This window comes from Pimephales promelas, chromosome 8 (genome assembly GCF_988280905.1).
Source record: "Pimephales promelas chromosome 8, fPimPro1.hap1.1, whole genome shotgun sequence".
In the NCBI taxonomy this organism is placed as follows: Eukaryota; Metazoa; Chordata; class Actinopteri; order Cypriniformes; family Leuciscidae; genus Pimephales; species Pimephales promelas.
In genome coordinates this window covers 12,141,080-12,163,252 of record NC_142776.1, presented here as the reverse complement: position 1 = coordinate 12,163,252, position 22,173 = coordinate 12,141,080, and the positions used below count along the sequence as shown (strand labels likewise).

Below are 22,173 nucleotides of genomic sequence, written 5' to 3'. Positions count from 1 at the left end.
CAACACTCTTTATTTTACTTCTAAAATAAGTAAGTTCTATAGAAAACTGCGCTATGCAAAGTATTTGACTTACTGCATTGCTCTGATTGGCTGTACGTCTACCGACTATCCAATTGCAGAGTGCAGAGGTTTTTTTTTTTTTTTCCTGGTTCGGTTAAGACACGCCTCATAATCAAAGCCCTATGAAGAAGTTTCAGACTCACATTCTGACTAGAATATGAGTATGACGAAGTCAGGCTATTGATTTGGACTTGTAATGGGTAAAACATCAATTAATAATCCAATGTTCATGCACATAAAACTAACACCAATAACACATTAATCCTGAATTTCAGGATGTAATAAAATGTTGAGACTCACAATGTAAATGATTCATTCCAAGCTGGATTCAGGGAAGAACGGATGGTTTTTGTTTTCTGTTTCGTCTCATTTTTAGGGTCTGGAATTAACTTGAGTTTTACATATGGATCAGACAATCCATTTGGGTCCATTGGAATCATGTTCTTGCCTTCTCCAACTGCAACACAACAACATGCCAAATAAAAGATGAAATCAGAATAGAAATATGTAAATAAATAAAAAAAAAGATCAGTGATGCTCATAAACTCTGAACTGTGACATAATATGAAGAACTGACTTCATATTATACAAAACATTCCAATCAGGGCCATGCTGTCAAAGCAGAAATGCACATGCAGGTCATTGGTGTTCTTTGTTGAAACAATCTTATATAAAAGTATTTAATAACTCTGTCTGGTTTAGAATGCCAGACAGAACTTTATATGAGTACACATGACCAAATAGCACACACAAATATTGGGTTCCCTTTGGGCAGTTCACGTTCGACGTAGTCGTTCGACGCTTATGGAGCCTTTCATCTATGAGTACTGTTAAAATGAGCCAATGCAGATTGGCGTGCAAGATTTGCATCTCACACTCCGCCCCCTTGGCGCAGTTATACAGTAAAGCCGATAAGTTCTTCGGTGCCGATAGGTCTTCATGTTGATGTCTCTGAAGAATCTAGATATATTACAACGAGCACCGCTCTCAACTGCTGTTTTAATAGCATCAAATTTATGTTTGTGTTTGTTTGTCTGACGGCCGGTTGAGGGCAAAGAGAGTGAGTTCTTCACTGGTACAGGCTGCATCATCCCTGTCAGTGTTGCCACGATCATTCCCCTGTGGGCTCCGGCACTGGTGAGAGTTTTCAAATCCTAAAAGAGCAACATGGGTGCGTTTGCGTCTTTTTCAAGATGTCATTGCACCTGTGCATTTCTGGATGCGGTCGTTCCCTGTCCGAATCTGAAGGTCACAATTGCATCACGTGGGCTTACAGCATGCTGAAGCAGCTTTTGTGGATGGCTCATGTTCCCATTGCAGGAATATGACTGTCTCGGTGTTGAAATCGGCCAGAATTAGCCAAACGGCTATTTTTCATCTGTAGTCCCTAGACAGATAATAAAAAAATGACCCTAAAAGAGAGTAAAATTACCTACACCAAAACTGGCCCCACAAGGACAAGGATTTTGGCTATTTTCAAAAACGTAGGATATACAGGGGTTGGACAAAAAAACTGAAACACCTGGTTTTACTACACAATAATTTGTTAGAATGGTGAGGGCCTCAGTTTGCATCCAAATAAAGCACCAATTGACAGATAGAAGTCCTTCACAGAACCAGAGGGATTATGAGCCGTTCCTCTTCCAGAACAGTGTCCAGGTCACTATATGATGCTGGTGGACTCGCTCCTCCAAAACACCTCAATAATATTCAGATCTGGTGACTGTCAGACCATGGGAGATGTTCAACGTCACTTTCATCTTCATCAAACCCTTCTGTCACAAGTCTTGCTGTGTGTGTTGGTGCATGATCATGCTGATACACGGTTTGAGCATCAGGTGCTCATGATCCTCCAGAAGGGTTTGGTAGTCCTCGGCAGTGTCGTGTCCATCAAATACAATCAGGATTGTCATGATATTGGAGCTCAAACCATCACTGATCCACCCGTGCTTCACTCTGAAGATTGGCCGCCAGGCATATAGATGTGAAACCTCCAACATTGGCCAGTGTTTCAGTTTCATTGTCCAACCCCTGTACCTGAACCACACAAACACACACTACATAAGGCGCAACGGAAAGACCTGCCACACATTTCCTCTACTCAAATCCACAGAAAGGTTAGAATTTGAATATATAAAAATGTCACAACCAAAAAGGTAAATGCAAACATGCGGCATGCCACTAAAATTTGTGGCGGTGAATATAATGAAACACAAGGGAACAAGACTATATGAGGAGGAACCTTTGTGTGTTAAGGAGACGCAACAGATTACAAAAGTTAACACACTCTGTCTGAGAATGCGGATATCAACATTGACAACCTGAATTGCCTAAGTTTGACAGGTAGAAGGTGTCCTACACTTTCATGATGTCAGGAACCACTGGAAATAACAGGACCCAAGCAGAGAGATGAGCGGTGAATGGTAATTTATTGACAATAGGGTGTAGCAATGTGTAACAGTTGCACAGTCTAGAGACAGTCCACAACAGAGGTCTAGACAGGAGACTAGGGCACAGGATTGAGCAGCCCAGTCACCAGCAGTCAGTGCATTTTCAGGCTGGGCAGGACAGGACTTGAACACACACACAGATGCACAACACATGAGAAACAAGACAATAATAAAACCACAAGAACATTATAAGTACAAGGCGGGCAAACACTGTAGAATCAGAATCAGAATCAGAATCAACTTTATTGGCCATGTTTGCAGAGACAAACTAGGAATTTGACTTGGTAACGAAAAAAAAAAAAAAAAAACTGGATTTAATCTGGCCATACAGTGACAATTACAAAGCAATATCAGTGTTGTCAATAGCAGTGCAGGCCCATTCAATGATAATAAACTAATTAGTGCATACAATAGGAGATCAAGGCATGAGGTAGAATAATATTGGTTGGCTGTGTCCATTATAAGGGAAGGGGCAATTTCTGAGTATTTAACAAAGTAACTGCTTGAGGATAGAAGCTGCCTTTGTGTCGGCTGGTTTTGGCATACAGTGCTTTGTATCGTCTACCAGAGGGGAGGAGTTCGAAAACTGGTAATCCACTGGCAGGTGGAGGCAGGCACTGAGAACTGGGTGAGCTTCTGATGTAAGAGTTCAGGTATGATGGTGTTGAACGCTGAGGAGAAGTCAACAAACAGGATCCTAGCGTACGTCCCTGGGGAGTCGAGGTGGTGCAGTATATATTGCAGTCCGATGTTAACAGCATCATCTGCAGATCTGTTTGTCCTATAGGCAAACTGCAGGGGGTCCAGCTGGGGGCCTGTAATGTCCTTCAAATGGCACAACACCAGTCTCTCAAAAGATTTCATGACCACGGAGGTCAAGGCGACTGGCCTGTAGTCATTTAGTCCTGTGATGGAGGGATTTTTGGGGATTGGAATGATGGTGGACCGTTTAAAACGGGAAGGTACTTCACACAACTCCAGAGACCAGTTAAAAATCCGTGTGAAAATCGGCGCCAGCTGGCCTGTAGTTAAGTAACTGAACAACTAAACCTTAACATAAGAAGAAAACGAACAATACACTTAAGTAAAACAAGTCCACAGCATGAGAAAGCTAAGTGAAAACCCAGGCTAAATAATAAATCAAACAGAAAAGCAAAGTATAGGCCCTTTCACACCGGACGCGTAACGAAAAAGCGAAACGAAAAAGCGAATAGTTCGCGTGAGAATAGTTTACATAAAAGGTTAATACATAAAATGATGCAGACAAAAATTAATGCGGAGCAATGCTATGACTTGCGGGACGTAGGACATAGCTTCTTCATCAACATCATTATCATCCAGTGAGGACAAGCTTTTCATTTTTATTTAAAAGTAGAAAAGAAGGTTTTGGGTGCACCCAATCTTAAAGAACAGAGAGTATGCTACCGGAGCTAGAAACATAATAGCAGAAGGTGAGCTGTCCCATTCATCAGGGGCTACGTTTACATGCAATCAAATAAACACTTTTAGTAAACGGATTGAAGCTCAAATAGACTGAAAAGGCTTGTAAACACCCGGTTGGGCTCGATACGAACAAATGAGCACAACGTCCCACCAGTCCTTGTTTCAAATTTTCATTCACAGACGACTCGACACACAAGCAATCAGAAGAGCCGTCATTGCTGCGGTGCGGTCACGTTACGTTTGTTTCCTTGTATATGATTGGCTGATGCCTTTCCTTTCTCCTAAAAAGTAAAAAAAAAAAAAAAAAATTGACATTGAAGCGGAAAAAATAAAAGTCGTTTTTTCGCCGCAGGACATTCGCGTTCAGTGTGGAAGCACTCATTATACAAACAGCTGAACAAAATATAAAACCATCGCACGAATTATTCGTGCGTCAAAATCGCGTGCAGTGTGAAAGGATCTTAACAGTTACAGAAACTAACGCTATAAATATGAGAAACAGAACCAAACAAAAACTAGAATAGCTCAAATAAAACAAGAAGACTAAAGGATGCTAAATAAAGGGAAGTTAGTCAAAGATAACCCCCAAAAGCAAAAACTGCATGGATACAAGCTACGGAGAGAGCTTTGGACAATCACACAAAAATACTGGGTTGTTTCTGTAAACAAATTGTTGGGTTGATTGTGCTGGGTCAAAATGTTGGGTTGTTTGGGGTACTGTAAACACATTCTTGGGTTACTCATGCTGGGTAAAATGAGTTGTAAGGGGGTCATTCACAAATAAATATCTTGTTGGGTTATTTTGACCCAGCAACAGGTAACTTTTTCATTCTTTGCAGAACTTATTCTATCCTTGAGTCAGAAGTAATTCTTCACTTCTGACTCGAGGAGCACAACGCCCCTCGAATTGGGCAGTGTTTTATGGTAAGTTAATATGAATATTTACCTATATTTCTAAAAAGTTGTGGCAATGGCAAGCTAATTTCACTGTTCATCATTCAGTCTTTGTTATGGAAGTGTGAGGGTTTTTTTTTTTTTTTTTTACAAAGTTGTGCATTAGTTGTAAACAAGCAGCCTTAATGAAATATGCAGTTTAAATTGTAATTTCATCAAGTAAATATCATATTTATTGTGGACGTTTAGTAACTGAAAGTGAGGAAAGCGTTTTGAATGAAACTGTACACACGCAGTGTTTTAGTCCCTAGGGCTCGCACATAAAAACTAAGTCTAGTGAGTTGTGTGTGGAAAGTCTGCTGGCATATTTAAGAAATTCTCGTCAGAAGAAGCGATGGGGGTAAGTTCCAGCAAAGTCTGCGTGTTTTTTCTGTAATGTTGATGTCAGAACCAATATCGTTTTTACAAAAAAAAATTAATAAAAAAATCTTTACTCTCTAGGAGAATATATCGATTTCATATTAAGCATGTTCTCGCCCTGAAAACTCATTACAAGTTGTTAAGACCTGAAGTAGGCCTACTAAGAATAATATAGTATTAAGGCAGTGGTCATGGACCAAGTGCATGATGTTTGAGGCCAAATAATCGTTTTTGCTATATTCACAACAGCGCCATTTTAAACAACAGGGCAGAAAAGTCAGAAATACTACTTTAGAAATATGAATTGTTATATACAGCATGCTATTTAAATGTTAATGCAACTTTATGCATTATGCTCATATTGTTTAGCTGCTAAAGGGGAGAGAGCTTTGAAGGTCCAGCAAACTTTGCTTCCCCCATCCATCTAATGTTACAGGAGACGGATCCCAGACGGATAGATGTGTAAATGCTTAGATGTGTAAATAGACATTTTTTTTTTTCATATTTGGTCATATTTGGAAATGATTGCAATAAAAAAAAATAAAAAAATACTTTCACAAAAAAAGTTGAACTTATTTGTTAGTTATATTGCAACATTAAGTGATTGTGTGTAATCAACAGGTGGGGACCAACATGGATGAATATTTACAAAATGACTGGAGCATCAGGGATGCGACAAGGGGGACACGCAGGCCACGCCATCGTATATACAAAAAATAAAATAAAAAATAAAATAAAAAATAAATTAATTAATTAATTAAAGAGATGTATTAAAAATGTATACATTCAATCTCATGATTGAAATCACATATACAGTGGCCTATCTGGTTTATTGCATTACAGTGACAATAATTATTTTACATTCGTAATATAACAAATGTTTGTTACTAGTTTTAAAAAGGCAATGAATGAGACAGGAAATAACCCAGCACATGAGTGAGATTTAACCCAGCAATATGATCAATTTCACCCACTGGTTGGGTCAAATGAATGACCCAACAATATGGGTTAATATTCACATACACTATATCGCGATTTTATCCAAGATATGAAAATTCCATGAATTTCCAGGTTATACAGTAAATTCCGTTTTTATGCCTGGATTCTGCGATTCTCTCCGTGTTTTCCGCACTACAGGAATTAAATATAGTCCTATGGTTGCCAACCGCCGTAATAAACATGAAGAAGTCATTGTCACTTATTCAGGGTCAGTGATACTTAGCAGTTGCATTTCCGATTAGAGCTTGAACTTTAGAAATGCTTGGGAAAATGTAGCTTGTGTGTAGTGTGTGGACGCTACCGCACTTGATCAAAAAAAGAGTAGCTTCGCTACTGAAAAGCTATTTGATTCAGAAAACAGTGAAACTACCACCACACTACTGAGAAATGTAATTAAACTAGTAGTGTCACTACTTGTAACAACACTGCCCAACACTGGAGGCGTTGTAAGGGGAAACTAGGAGGCAAGAGAAGGGGAGCACATGGGCAACATAAACAAAGACAAAGCCATGTGCTCAAGCACAAAACAAACAAGGAAACATTAAACAAAGATACAAGAGACAAAGCTTCCAGGGCAGAACCCTGACACATGACACCACATGTCTCTGTGTATGCTTTTGTCTTTTTTTTATCCATCAATCCAATTTCAAAGCACTTTATAGTCATGACATTAGACACAATACCACAAACCATCAATTCAAAATTCAATAACACAACATGCAACAAAATATAATAATATTTTATACAATTGAATAATAAAATAGAAAAAAAGTCCTTATTTCTGAATACATGGTATTCTAAAACAAATTTCTAACATTTACATTTAAAAAGAGCTCTAATTTAACTGACCACAACATTTTCTAGCCTGACACAGCTTAGCCATAGGTGTGGTGTGTGAAGTGAATTTGGATGTAACATAAACAGTCACAATTGTGCTGAATGACTTGGTCATGTCTTCAGGGAAAAAGGAAAAAGAAGCAACTTTCTTGTGTAGAAAGGGAGGGAGAGCAGGCAAATGTTTGAGAAGTGATGGAGTTTCAGTCAAAAAAGTTAATTTTTTTTTCCAATATATTCTTCCGTTTATCATATGCTGAAACTGAAAGGAGGAAGAGGAGGAGGAAGAAGAAGAAGAAGAAGAAGAAGAAGAAGAAGAAGAAGAAGAAGAAGAAGAAGAAGAAGAAGAAGAAGAAGAAGAAGAAGAAGAAGAAATCTCAGTGTTCCTCCCTTGGGTCCACCCCTTCAAAATAAATATTGCTTGCATATTTGTCTTCCTCTTAGAGTAAATGTTTTATAGCTATTTTCACCACACTCTGAGGTCTTCCAGTAATTCCAGTGGTGATAAATCTTAATGCTATAGATTACACAATGACATCCTAGAGAATTATGTGCATCCAACTTTAATGCAACAGCTTGAAGAGGGCCTTTTTACAAAATGAATTTACAAAGTGCCTGTACAGTATCTAAAAAGTGAAGTCTTTGTAGATACTGTACAAAGTCTACTACATACGTAGAAATAAAATTACTGTATAGAGTATGGTAAAATTTAAAGGGCCTACACAAAACACACGCCTGAAACCCTATTGATCACCTTTGAGATGAACTGGAACAATGAGCCAGGTCCCATCACCCAATGTAAGTGTCTGACATTTCCTGATCCATGGAAATCACACATCCAAAACAACTTCCATTCTTATTGGAAGCATTTCTACAAGATGTTGTACAGGGATTTGCTGCCATTCAGAAATAAGGCTGTGGAAATAAGGCAAAACTGGCAAGTACCCCCAAATATTTATACCATGGTTAATATAGAAATATAGAATCAGGCTATTAATTAATTATATACAATGCACGTCCTGAGCTTTTATAAGCACTGAGTTCCCATGCAAATTGAATAGACCAATTACCACCAAAATGAAGCACGGTTTATTTAATGGTGCATGAGTGGCACGTATAGCACAGTATACTCTGCGCCTGTTCACCAGCATGCTTCAAAAGTGTGATAAGATTTGCGTGAAGTGAACCATACCTATTGCAAAGCTGATGATAAAATGTGCAACCCATCTGAATTCTATTGAGAATTTGCCACTTTTAAATGCTATGGACAAAGTAAGAAATGATTTAAAACAGCCACATAAACTAAAAAGACTTCATCTTGCACCTACAGTAAATATATATATATATATATATATATATATTTGATGTTATGTTAATGCACATTTAGGCCTATTTGTTGTGGTAATGTTGACTAACTTGTACAATTTTAAATATACAATCTGTTAAGGGAATAGATGTTTCACTCTAGATTTATATTACAACTGTGGCATGCTGTAGCTATAATTACTAAGGCTACGTTCACACTGCAGGGCTTAATGCTCAATTCCGATTTTTTGAAAAAATTCGATTTTTTTGCAAGGCCGTTCACATTTCCAATTAAATGCGACCTGTTGTGATCTCCTGTGTGAACGTGAAATGACCCAGAAGTGACCCGCATGCGCAGAAGAGTAATCAACGGTCAACGACGTCACTTGTTGTTTGCGGAATATTTTTTTTTTTCCATATTGTTGCGAGCTTTTGTTTTATTATTATTATTATTATTGCCACAGCCCATAACACAGACAACAATTATTTTATCGGCGGGCAAAGTTTGCACATAAATGTAAGATTTTTCTGATCCTCACCGAGGCTCGTCATAAAACCTGTTTAATTGATAGTGCGCGTCCTCGGCGCTCCTTGCTTTGTCACCAGCGGCCGCGGTGCGACACTGGTGGCTGGTGTTGCCAGATTGGGTGTTTTTTCGCTACATTTTAAGGCATGTATACATGTGTTTTAGCCAGGTTTTCGCCTGGAAGGCTCTATAGAAATCAATCTGGCACCCTATGTACAAAGTTATACTGACAGAGAGTGCACGTTCACAGACACCAGAATGAACATGTTCACAGTAATGTTCATCAGGCAGTAATACAGTATATGAACGCGTTCAGGCACAACACTGAGGAAGAGACACGTCTGCAGCAGCCCATGACAGTGCAGAAACGCGTTGGAGTTAGTGTGGATTGGCTAGCTACAGGTGCGTGCAATGACGTGCGGGTCGGATATATGTGACCTGGCCGTTCAGATTGAAGTCGCATTTCAAAAGATCGGATTCATATCGGATTTAGACCACATACCCAAGTGGCCTGGGTCGCATTTGAAAAGATCGGATCTGTGTCGTTCAGACTGTCATGAAAAAATCAGATACAGGTCGCATAGGGGCAAAAAAATCTGAATTAGGTCGTTTCAGCCTGCAGTGTGAACGTAGCCTAAGTGTATAAGCTGCTAAACAATATGTTCTGATGATGACTGATAGGAGAACCTTGCCTGAGATGACAGAGTCAACCTCACTAGGAGCCTGATGAATTGAGTAGGAAATAAAAGTTATTATTTTAATTTAAGAAAATGTTAAGTAAAGTTAGTTTGAGTTCCCATGCATGGTCCTTTGAATTAGAACCTTCTGTCAAACTGATGATGCTCCGGGTGCTTAATTCATATTGCATATATTATACAGCCTATGTAAACAAGTATTTGTTAACTAGGCTATTATTTTATTGCAGTTATGTTATCAACCAAGTTTGGATGTGTGTGGATGATACCACAAAAGACCATTAATTGAGCAAACAAACAAATAAATAAACCTCACAAGGGAGCAATCCCTGGGACCCTGCTAAAACGGTTCACATTTTAACCATCACAATGTTCCAAAACTACACCCTTATGCATGCACACTATTGATAAATGTAGGTTAACATGTATTATTTCGATCTCAGAAATCAATCCAGTTTTCTGTGCGACTGTGTGATTGAATTGACCAATGAAATTCACCATGGGGTGGGTTTGCACAGAACTAGTTTGCGGGGAAAAAAACACACACATTTAATATAAAGGTGCGTCCACATACTGGCTATTAACAGACTCACACATTTTCTGGTTAAATATTTCCAAATATTTCTGCTTGCATTATGTTACTCTTCTAACTCGCCTCAAGATTTACATGGCTGTAGAGATGTTCGTTCTTATTTTTTATTTTGTTTCAAAATCAAACTATATTTTATAAGTATGTTTTATACTTGTGTAGGGCGAATTCAAATGCTTGATTGCTTATATTGCCATAAAATGTAAACTATATTATTGCCCAGCTCCAGTCTGTTAAATGTGATTAAGGCATAAAGATATTAAGATATTATAAACATTATCATTATGATTTTCTGTAAAGCTGCTTTGAAACAATGTGTACTGTGAAAAGACCTATATAAATAAATTTGGCTTGACTTATCAACATAGACAACACACCACATCATCATCACTACCATAAACACACATATCCATGTACATACTCATAACATATGCATTGCACACACCAACAAGCAAATGCTGATGTCTATATGTACAAGCACATACGTGTGAGTGTGAATGCAGCATGTGATCTATTCTTGAACTCATCGGTCTGACATTGTGCTAATGGCCTTTTCTTCCTCAGCCAGTAAACGTCACACAGACTAAATCACACTGCAGCTGTGTGTGTGTGTGTGTGTGTGTGTGTGTGTGTGGTTAGCTGGCACATTGTAATCAGGCTGATTGTGCAGGTGCAGCTCCGTCAGACTTGGGCCTTCAGGCTCTTGGACTAACAGCACTGTTATAATACAGAGCTAAATTCAGCTGTACAAAATACAAATGCTATGCACACCCAATGTAATGTTAAGGGTAACAGGCTAACTACATCACAACACAGAGAATCACAAAATCAGCCTCTGGTATTATCCATATTATCTCTGAAAAAAAAAAAGAAATACATAGTTCCCACATGACGTCACATCATACGGGCATTTGCTGACATGGCGCCATTGCTGAGGGCATGCTGACGCTTCACTTAGTTGCTCGCGTCCAGTAGCCAACCAAAAATGTCTCAGGAATCGCACATTGTTTGTGAATATTCTGATTCTGACGATGGAATCGTCCTGCCATCTCCTATGTCCGCTCGGCGAAGTTCGCGCATCCAGTGCCGTTCTTCTCCATGGGCGCAGTGGCCCTCCGAAAGCATAATCAAAATCCTTGAAGACGGCGGTATACCAATTACCCAAGGTCTTTCAAGAGAGGATCTACTTCTTGCCCAGCAAGACTCCAAAAAGCATCGACATTGACAGCTAAAACTAAACAAACCGGAAGGAAAAGAACTGCTAAGTCTTCCTCACCTATTCCTGCAAAAAGAACATCGCAGCCTGCCTTCGTACCATCTTCTCCACAGACTAACGATTCTACTGATACGAATTTTCAGCTCCTCTCTGCCGTTCAAAGCCTCTCTCAAACAGTCATAAGCCTCCAGTCCAAAATGACTAATTTTGAACATTCCTTTACCAACCTTCATTCCAGCACAGATATGGCCAGAAATTCTTCTGTTAATCCACAATCGGGTCCTCCTACTGGGTTAAGCAACCTTCCAATCGTGCCTTCGACTACAACTACCCTGCCAGCTCCTCTACTTCCTATTCAGTCGCCTTTCCAAGACGTCTCTGCTCTGGCGGCTTCTTCAAATTTCAACCTCTCCACAGCAGCTCCAGCACAAACGTTCAGTAGGCGGTTCATTTCTCCAGCCGTTGCAACAATATATAACTCTCTAAGAGCTAATATTGTCTGAGGTAAGGACATTAACCTTGCTACCTTACTGCTTCCCTCGCCTGCTGCCGACAGGAAAATGGTTGACTGTGGTGACGTGGCAGTACTCCTTAAAACTTCCGACCCGCGGTTACAGAATAATCTTTCATTTGGCGAGTTTGTAATTGCTTTCAGTCTCTACAGAGATATTCTGTGTCAAGTTTACCCCGACAAAAGGGAAGAGCCAGATCTGTACCTAACTTTGATGGCAGATTTCAACCAAAGATACGGGGGCACATTATTTTATGAATACCACAAGTCTTTCTCTGCCAAATCCGCCTCTTTCATCGCTCTTTACAATTCAAGACTAGACTGGTCAGTTACTGACACCGAAATGCTCGTCCGCCATTTCGGAGGCCAAACAAAGCTTGGCTTGTACTATTTGTAGTGCTCAGTCACAAAGCTTCATTCTGCCCTAAAGCCTTCTCTAGCAATGTTCCAGGCACTGTCCATGGCACTGAAAATGTAAGACTTTCGTTAAACAGCAGAGGTCGCTCTGTCACTGACTTTAATAGTGCACCTCTATGTATTCAATTCAATGAAGCTGTTTGTTCTTTTCCTAATTATAAATTTGCTCACATTTGTAGTTATTGCAAGGATCCACACCTGAAATCTGTTTGTCCACGCCGGTGTTCTGACAATTCATGATACCCATCGAGATTTCCTACTTACCGAGCCCGTTTTCATCCCAAAGCGCCATATAAGACGCCTTTGCAAAAGCGTAAATATCCAACGCACATGGCACCCTTTAACGTGAAATGAGACGCAGATATATTTGGGCAGAAGGCGCCCCCTAGTGGTCTAACCCTTACCCTACACCATACCTAAACTTAACCATTAACCGAAGCGTCTCATTAGACGTTAAAGGGTGCCATGTGCGTTGGATATTTACGCTTTTGCAAAAGCGTCCTATATGGCGCTTTGGGATGAGAACGCGTTGACTTACCGGTTATGCGCATGTGCAGACTCACAGTTTTATTTTGTTTTTTTTTTTTTTTTTTACAAAAGGTACATTTTCCTGTTATAATGTATAATTTACCTTTAAAAAATGCTTACTACCATATGAATATTTGTACGGTCAGCCAGCTGAAAAGGAATAACTGAAAGTTTCAGTTACTATAAGAAAAGGTGTACTTTGACAAGTCAAAGATGAATATTTTATGATAATTTTTACTTTTCACACCGTTTTAAAAATAAAAACAGTAGTCTACAGTATACAGTAGCTACTCATAACTTAGAATTGTATTAGAATTGTATTTCATACGACTTTAATCGGCATTCTGTGATCAATTCGCGCTACGGTAGCATTTTTCGACAAGGCAGCAAAAATCGACAGAACACCGGTACAAACCTGCTCCCTGAGGGAAAGCCCCAATTCGGAAAAAAGTTCTGAATAAACACCCATCTACTCCAATCAATATCTCTAATCTTTCAAGCTACCTCTCTTCCCATCTTGATCACCGGTATGCAAAAAATGTACAGTCTGCCAGAAATGAACCCGACGTGGTTTCAGCTCTTCTTGACAAAGAGATTAATAAAGGATATGTTATTGGCCCTTTCACCTTTCTTCTTTTTCTCCTTTCCGGATCAATTCCATCGGCGTCGCGACTCGCAAATATTCCGGCAAAAACCGCTGAAAAAACATTGGGCCCCTCAACCACGTTAGAATTCTTAGGCATTTCTCTCGACACAGTTAAAATGCAAGCTTCCCTTCCACAAGAGAAGCTTCTAAGGATCAGGTCGTTCCTGGAATCGTTTTCCTCTCTACGCAGCGTTACGAAACGCGATATGTTCTCTCTGCTCAGTCACCTCAATTTTGCTATGAATATCGTTCCACAAGGCAGATCCTTCATTTCTCGGCTACTAACTTTAGCCTATTCCGTTCAAAAATTAAGTGATCCGATCCACTTGGATGATGGGTGTTTGTCCGACATAAAATTTTGGACCCAGTTGCTTAATGATTGGAATGGCATTTCTTTTCTTTTTTTTACAATGATGCTTTTGAATCATCCACAGACCTACATTTATTTACAGACGCTGCCCCATCTATCGGTTTCGGTGTTTTTTTGTTTTTTTTTCAAGGGCAATGGTTTGCAGAGAAATGGCCAAACGAATTCCCTAAGACAAAATCAGGCTCTGCTTCTTCTGCACTCTACGAGATCTGAATGACTGTGATGCGAATGATGTAAACTGTGAATGAATGAGTTATAGATTCTTGTAGTGGAGAGTGTTATATGATATGAGTAAAGTGATGCTTCTGTGTTCGAATCAACTGTGTATTATAATTTTGTATATAATTTTTAATTGTTGTAAGTATACCATCAACCTATCCAGGTACTGCAGGCGGAAACTAGCATTTTTTTGCTATAACCTGGCACTTGTCATCTCTTCTTTCTTAGATTAATGATTTGTTGTGCATTGTCCCTGATCAAATAAATAAATAAATTCATTCATTCATTCATTCATCTATCCGTTAGTCGTAGCGAGTGTAATTTGGGGTCCAGCGTGGTCAAGAAAACGCATTCTGTTGTTCTGCGATAATGAAGCCACTGTCGCCATAATCAATAAAGGCAGATCATTGTGCCAGATGATCATGCCTTTTCTGAGATGCTTAATCTGGCAATCAGTCACTTTCAATTTCATTATTAAGGCTGCTCATATACCAGGCGATTGCAACGTCATTGCTGGTGCGCTCTCCCGCTTTCGTTTTCAGACGTTAAGACGGCTTTGCCCTTCGGCCAATACGGAACCAACACCCTGCCCTCCCCTATCAGCAACAACATTAAACTAGTCGATTTGCAAAGATCAGCTAGACATTATATGTCTAAAGGACTAGCTCTTTCTACTTCGAAAGCTTACACTTCCGCTTGGTCTTCTTTTCTAATGTTTTGCTTTTCCTTTCAGATTCCCCTATTTCCTATCTTGATTACAACCATTTGCTCTTTTCTCGTTTTTAATTTCGAAAATCGCAATTTAAGAATTTCCTCCATCCGCAGATTGCTCGCTGGTATTCAATTTTATGCAAAATATTTTAATCCCGATTTTCCAAGTCTCTTCACAGCTTCTCCCATTCGATTACTGCTCAAAAGTATAGCTAAATCATCTATGAATTCTCCAGATAAACGGTTGCCTTATACTTTACATTTATTGCATAGATTAATTCTTTCCATGCGTAATGGGCTTTTTTTTTTGCATACTCTAACATTTTGCTGGAAGCAGTGTTTCTAACTGCTTTCTACGGGTTTATAGCCTGGTAATACCAGACTCTGCTACTTCACTTTGCTTCGTAGACAAAGTCTGGAATGGCATAATAGAGAATTGTGCAAAATGTGTGCCAACCGGGAATGAACAATTCACAAACTAGGTTATTTTTATGATTTACTGAGTTGTGGCCACCCCGCAGCGTCGGTGTGCCCTGCTTTCACGAGTCATGACTGATTTAGCTTCCGCCGCACCGCAGCGCCGCGAAGGTGAGATCGAGCCCCTGCTCTCGCGAGTCATGAATAGGAAGTTCATTTTACTGATTCTCTGAGTCATTCGAGTCATTTCGTTTATTTAAGTGGCTTAATGTTATAATTTTAACAGCCAAATTCCCCGATCACATCCACCTACACAATGTTGATCATATTCTGAATTAAGAAATCATATTGCATTAAAAAATGATTTACAGGGAACATAAATAATCACTTTACCTTCCGAGTCTTACGTTCATTTGTCACGTGACATACACAATGAACAGATCGTTCATGAATCACATATCTGGGACTAATGCAGCAGGATGTCGAAACCAAATATGGTGGATTGTTGTTATGTGATAACAATAATATGATAATAAGAGCGCGACAGGAGCGTTCACAGCCGAGGAGACCGACGTTCTTGTCATAGCCGTAAAAGACGGAGAACTGACGTTGAATGGGGGTAAGTTATGTCCTTATAGTTATGCATATAGTTATGGACAAACAGGTCTGATCCGTCATTACTACAATTAGCCTGAAAAAATTGGGTAGCCTAAATGTCTAAGCTTGAAGTGTTAATATTTTTCCCTGTTATAATGATTTGAAAAAATAAAAATGGCTGCATCTGTGTTGATGAGAGAATCAAAGTGTATGTGCAAGCTACATAATAGCCAAGCATGCTGGTTTTTGCTGGTATACGTTGCAAATAGAGGGGCAGCAAAATTGTTTTTCGCCTAGAGCGGTAGAAGTGCACGCGCCGGTCGAAATACCGAAGTGAACATGGCTGTAAACGACTTTTGCTTCAGTTTGAAAAACCCCGGAATGTTCTCCATAACAGAGCGAATTGCATCCCGTGTCTTGTTTCCCATTTCTGCGGTCGTTTCGGTTTTCGATTTCTCCAACCTACAATGTAAAACTCGGCACTTAGCGTCTACGTCACGGCTCTCAGCCCGCCCTCTGTCCGTTGATTGGCCGGCTGTTTTCAGGCCGGTGGAAAACTGAAAGATATGCTGCTATCTCAGACGGACTACAGGACCAAAATGAAATTAGCAGAAGTAGGAAGTCTGACGTAGTCAGGCTAACGGGTTTATGCGTCCAGGTGAATTCGCTTCAACGTCTAAACATTTTGATCCCGTCCGCAGTCTCTCTTTCTCTAACTTACACTTCTCACCTAATTTCTTTACTCTCTTTCTCAAATACTCCAAAAAATGACTCTTTAGGTTCTGGCATCTTAATCACTATGTCTAAAATTAGCAACAATTTTTGTCCCTTCTCATCTCATCTGTCCCATCTCACCCTAAATCTTCAGATCACTCCCCTCTATTTTCTCAACCTAATGGAGCTTCTCTTACCAAAGCTTGGTTCAGGTCTCATTTAGTTTCTGTCCTTAAAAACCTCAGTCTATCCCCTTCCCAGTATACTGGCCACTCATTCAGGATTGGTGCTGCCACTACAGCAGCTGAACGTGGCGTTTCTACTGCTGCTATCAAAATCCTGGGCAGATGGTCTTCCTCTGCATTGAACTCTCACATAAGATCCAATCTAAAGATCATTCTTGAAGCTCAGCAAGCTCTGCAGTAACGATTCAGGTAAATTAATATGCAATTACTGGTGGTGGTGTCATACTTATCTATCGGGCGATAGTCTCAGTTTGAATAATTCGCCTTGCGCCATCGCTGGCAACACGGTTCTTAGGGGCTCGGCTTCGCGCAGCCCGGTGGCTTTTCTAAGCGCTTTTTGCTATGCGCAACACTAGCAGCCTAGTGGCTCAGCAAACCTCGTCTATGTGTTGCTAGTATAACCTTGTCTCTATGTGGCTCTGCGTGGCCTTGTCTATGTGGCTCTGCGTGGCCTTGTCTATGTAGCTCAGCGTGGCCTCGTATTCATGTGGCTCAGCGTGGCCTCGTCTCTGTGGGGCTCAGCGCAGCCTCATCTCTTTGGGGCTCAGCACGGCATCGTTTTATGTGGTTCAGCGTGACCTCGTCTCTGTGGAGCTCAGCGCAGCCTTGTTTTTATGTGGCTCAGCGTGGCCTCGTATAAGTGGCTCAGCGTGGCCTCGTTTTTATGTGGCTCAGCGTGGCCTCGTTTTTATGTGGCTCAGCGTGGCCTCGTCTATGTGGCTCAGCGTGGCCTTGTCTATGTGGCTCAGCGTGGCCTTGTCTATGTGGCTCAGCGTGGCCTCGTCTATGTGGCTCAGCGTGGCCTCGTTTTTATGTGGCTCAGTGTGGCCTCGTCTATGTGGCTCAGCGTGGCCTTGTCTATGTGGCTCAGCGTGGCCTTGTCTATGTGGCTCAATGTGGCCTCGTTTTATGTGGATCAGCGTGGCCTCGTTTTATGTGGATCAGCGTGGCCTCGTATATATAAAATAAATAAATAAATAAATAATAAATACATTTTAAGCCTGAGCAAATGCGTAATTGTCTCATGTAATTCAGCAGCAGATAAGTATCTTTCATATTAAGTTAAGCATGCTCCACTTTAGATTGTAGAGTTCCGTTCCCACGACAATATCGATGGAACTATACTATCTATGGAAATTGATATATCCATGTTTACCAGCTGTTTGCTAACTCTTTTTCTTCTTCTATTTTAGGAACCACATAACATACGGCTGGTGGGTATACTCTTCTTTCATGTTCTTTGGAGGTGGGCTTCGTCCAGTGGAATTATTTTTCCACTCATTTTTGGGGGTCGGCTGCGCCCCTGCCTTCATCTTCAGGCAGGATATGCAGAATCCGTACCCTCGGATCGAAAGTTATGGACGAGGCCTACGCCAAAGAACTTTACTGCATATATGGCTTGCTGGGCTGTTAATAAAATGCTTTATTGTACAGTATCTAATCTCCAGAGTCTTTCTGGTAGAACTGTTACTAGGAGATCCAGTGAAGAAATCCATTGAATTTGCCTCAGAATTAATAACATCATCAATACGAGAACCAGTGAGAAACATTCTGATTCAGCGCAGCGATTCAGTTCTGTTATAAACCATTCATATCAGACCAAACAGCGCTGACGAGGAAACCAGGAGAAAAAACTTATAGTAGGCTTTCAATCCACAAATCAGCAACATTCACCATGTATTTAGGCTAATGTATAAATTTGGTAATGTGACAGAAATAGTCAAATGCTTACAAGTAGTCTACTACACATCTTTTTCCAGCACTTCAAAACTCTACTATCATATATAAATGTTTTATTTTTAAATACAGTGAGTACAGTGAACTCATTGCCATGTTCAAGAAACCAATTTGAAATAATTCAAGCTTTGTGAAATGGTGCATTATCCTGCTGGAAGTAGCCATCAGAGGATGGGTACATGGTGGCCATAAAGGGATGGACATGGTCAAAACAATGCTCAGGTAGGCCGTGGCATTTAAATGATGCCCAATTGGCACTAAGTGGGCTAAAGTGTGCCAAGAAAACATCGCCCATGCCATTACACCACCACCAGCCTGCACAGAGGTAACAAGGCATGATGAATCCATGATCTAATTCTGTACGCCAAATTCTGACTCTTCCATCTGAATGTCTTAACAGAAATCGAGACTCATCAGACCAGGCAACATTTTTACAGTCATCAACTGTCCTATTTTGGTGAGTTCTTGCAAATTGCAGCCTCTTTTTCCTATTTGTAGTGGAGATGAGTGGTACCCGGAGGGGTCTTCTGCTGTTGTAGCCCATCCACCTCAAGGTTGTGCGTGTCATCAAATGCTTTGCTCACAAATGCTTTGCTGCATACCTCAGTTGTAACAAGAGGTTATTTCAGTCAAAGTTGCTCTTCTATCAGCTTGAATCATCGGCCCATTCTCCTCTAACCTCTAGCATCAACAGGGCATTTTCGCCCTGAAAAGTTGTTTTTTTTTTTTCCCCTTTTCACACAATTCTTTGTAAACTCTAGAAATGGTAGTGCATGAAAATCCCAGTAACTGAGCAGATTGTGAAATACTCAGACTGGCCCGTCTGGCACCAACAATGATGCCACACTCAAAATTGCTTAAATACATTTTCTTTCCCATTCTGCCATTCAGTTTGGAGTTCAGAAGATTGTCTTGACCAGGACCACACCCCTAAATGCATTGAAACAACTGCCATGTGATTGGTTGATTCGATTATTGCATTAATGAGAAATTGAACAGGTGTTCCTAATAATCTTTTTAGATGAGTGTATATGTATTTTAATATTTAATATTTCATGTTCAAAAAGTAAAAACGTTTTTAATAAAACAAACAGTTCTAATGTTATTTAAGGAATTTATAATTTTACAACACGCATCTAAATCTTTTTGAGGAAATACAATCCTTTAAATCTGCCAATTCAGTTGGTGTTGTGTTGTCTGTTTTCTCCACATTAGGATTTTTCCACCTAATGCTTTTGGTGGTCCAGCGGTGAAATTACAGAGGCCAAGCCGATCAACAATTTCTTAATTCACTTGCGCTATTTTTTTCTTGCATGTTGTGTGCAGGGCTCTGTGTTGTACAGGAATGGATGTGTCAAAAAAGACAGATAACGAATATGAAGAATAGATATATGCAACAGCATTAACATGTTTTACACTATTGCATCTTTGGTCATGGAAAAACTGTGACACTCACCTGTGACATGCATTTTGTCTCCGATCACCTCAATCTTAATGTAAAGACGCCCTCGTCTCTCTTTGAAGTCCATTCCACAAAGGCTTGGCACATTCATCACACACTGCTTATGGACGTTCATATCACAGGCTGTGAACACATCATATCTTGCATGTCAAATTTTAACATTTATTTTAAAGTATAAAATATTCAATAATTAATCAAATGATTACTGCATATACTGTATATCGATAGTTATGGGCTACATGTTAAATAACCTTTAAACTACTCTTAAATAGCTTCCTCCGAGCCGAAATGTTTAGTATTGTACTTACAGTCACATTTCATCCCTTGGTGTAAGAGCCCATATAGAAGAGATCCACAGTGGTCACAGAATGTTGGACTGCCATAAGTGTGGATCTTAAATTTATGCTTACTCCTAGGGTCCTACACAGATTAAAAAGACAAAGAAAGAGAGAGAGAACAAATCAGGAGATTAAGTCTTGATTAAGAAAATCAACAGTAACTAGATAAACAATTTTATTTCTGACATACTACTGTATCTCACAAAAGTGAGTACACCCCTCACATTATATCTACTCAAGAGACAATACTATATAAATTAAACTTGTATATATTTTAGAGTAGTCAATGTGCTGCTTTGCTTGTATAGCAGTATACATTTATTGTCCTCTGAAAATAACTTAACATACAGCCATTATTGTCAAAATAGCTGGCAACAAAAGTGAGGACACCCTAAGTCGTTTAACCATGCAACGTCACGTCCTATTCATGATGTTCAGGTATTTGTCTGCTTGACAGGACCATTCAAATTGTTGTATCTTGTATTAGAGTAGTTCAAATTTGTGCTTTGAGTACAATTCTCTCATACTGACCACTCAACATGACACCTCTTGGCAAATAACTCTTTAAGGATTTGAGAATTAGAATTATTGCTCTTCACAAAGATGCCCTATATTGGAACGCCTTGAAACAGAGTTACAGTACAGGCCAGGGTCATACAGAGGTTTTCCAAAACAGGTTCCACTTGTAACAGGCCTTGCAAGTGCCAATCAAAGAAGTTGAGTCCTCGTGTGTCAGGTGTAGAAGCTGGCTTAAAAAAAAACAGACACATTGGCCCTCATTTATCAAAAGTGCGTACACCAAATTTCCAGCATACACCTTGCGTACACCCAAAACCACTGTGACTTTGAGATTTATCAATATGGACGTTGGCGTACGGCACGCTCAAATCTTACACAACTCAGGAGGTGGTGTACGCACGTTTTGAGTTAGTGAGGAAATGCGCAGAAAAATTCCTAAATTAGAAAAGATAAAAGATATGATATATATTATGACCCCCCAAAAAAACAAACAAACAAACAAACAAAAAAGCAACATAGTAATTATAAACGTCAGTGTTTATTTTTGTGCAACGTGGACTTTAATGTTTAATTTGTGTGACTTTACCAAAGCATTTGATTTGTAAGCATATGCATTCCTTCAGTTGTGAGCCTGTGCGCTTTACCCTGACGTTTCAGGATTATCCCCAGCATGTGCACGGACTCGGTTCGGTAATGAAAGGCTTTCAATGACCAAAAAATAATTCAGACTGACAAAATAATGAAAAATACATTCTTCTTCTTTTAAATGATAATAATAATACAAATAATAATAACATCATTCTTCTTCTAAATAACAATAAGCGTCATTAATACAAATCATAATAATAAGAAGAATATTAGCTACAAATTGTAATGCAATTATTAATGTGAATGAATGGTATACTTCACATCACATCATCATCATCATCAATACATGTGACGTGATTCGAAATTGACTGCTCATTTCAAGAGACGTGCTGTAAAATAATGCATTGTGATGGGTTTGCTGAAAGCAACCAGTCCAAGATCATGAATTACTGGAACCATGTCCTGTGGTCTAATGAGACTAAGATACATTTTTTGGCCCAGATGGTGTCCAAAATATGTGGCAATAACCTGATGAGGAGTACCAAGAAAATTGTGCCTTGCCTACAGTCAAGCATCATGGTCTGGGGCTGCATGAGTGCTGCTGTTTCTGGGGAGCTGTGCTTCATTGAGGGAGACATGGATTCCAATATGTACTGTGACATTATGGAGGATTGGAAGAGGGTCCCAGCAACAACCTGTGCAGCTCTGGTGAATTCCATGGCA

General features: G+C 39.8%; 1 protein-coding gene across 1 annotated transcript in view; it reads right to left on the bottom strand.

Moving 5' to 3' along the window:
- Nucleotides 1-22,173, bottom strand: part of prkcaa (protein kinase C, alpha, a) — a 163,027-nt gene that overhangs the window by 60,643 nt on the left and 80,211 nt on the right. Inside the window, exons 4-6 of the mRNA XM_039655426.2 lie at nt 20,314-20,425; nt 20,000-20,128; nt 361-517 (exon numbers count right to left, since the gene is read on the bottom strand). Coding sequence (XP_039511360.2) covers nt 361-517; nt 20,000-20,128; nt 20,314-20,425 — 398 coding nt within the window. The remainder of the gene's footprint in view (nt 1-360; nt 518-19,999; nt 20,129-20,313; nt 20,426-22,173) is intronic.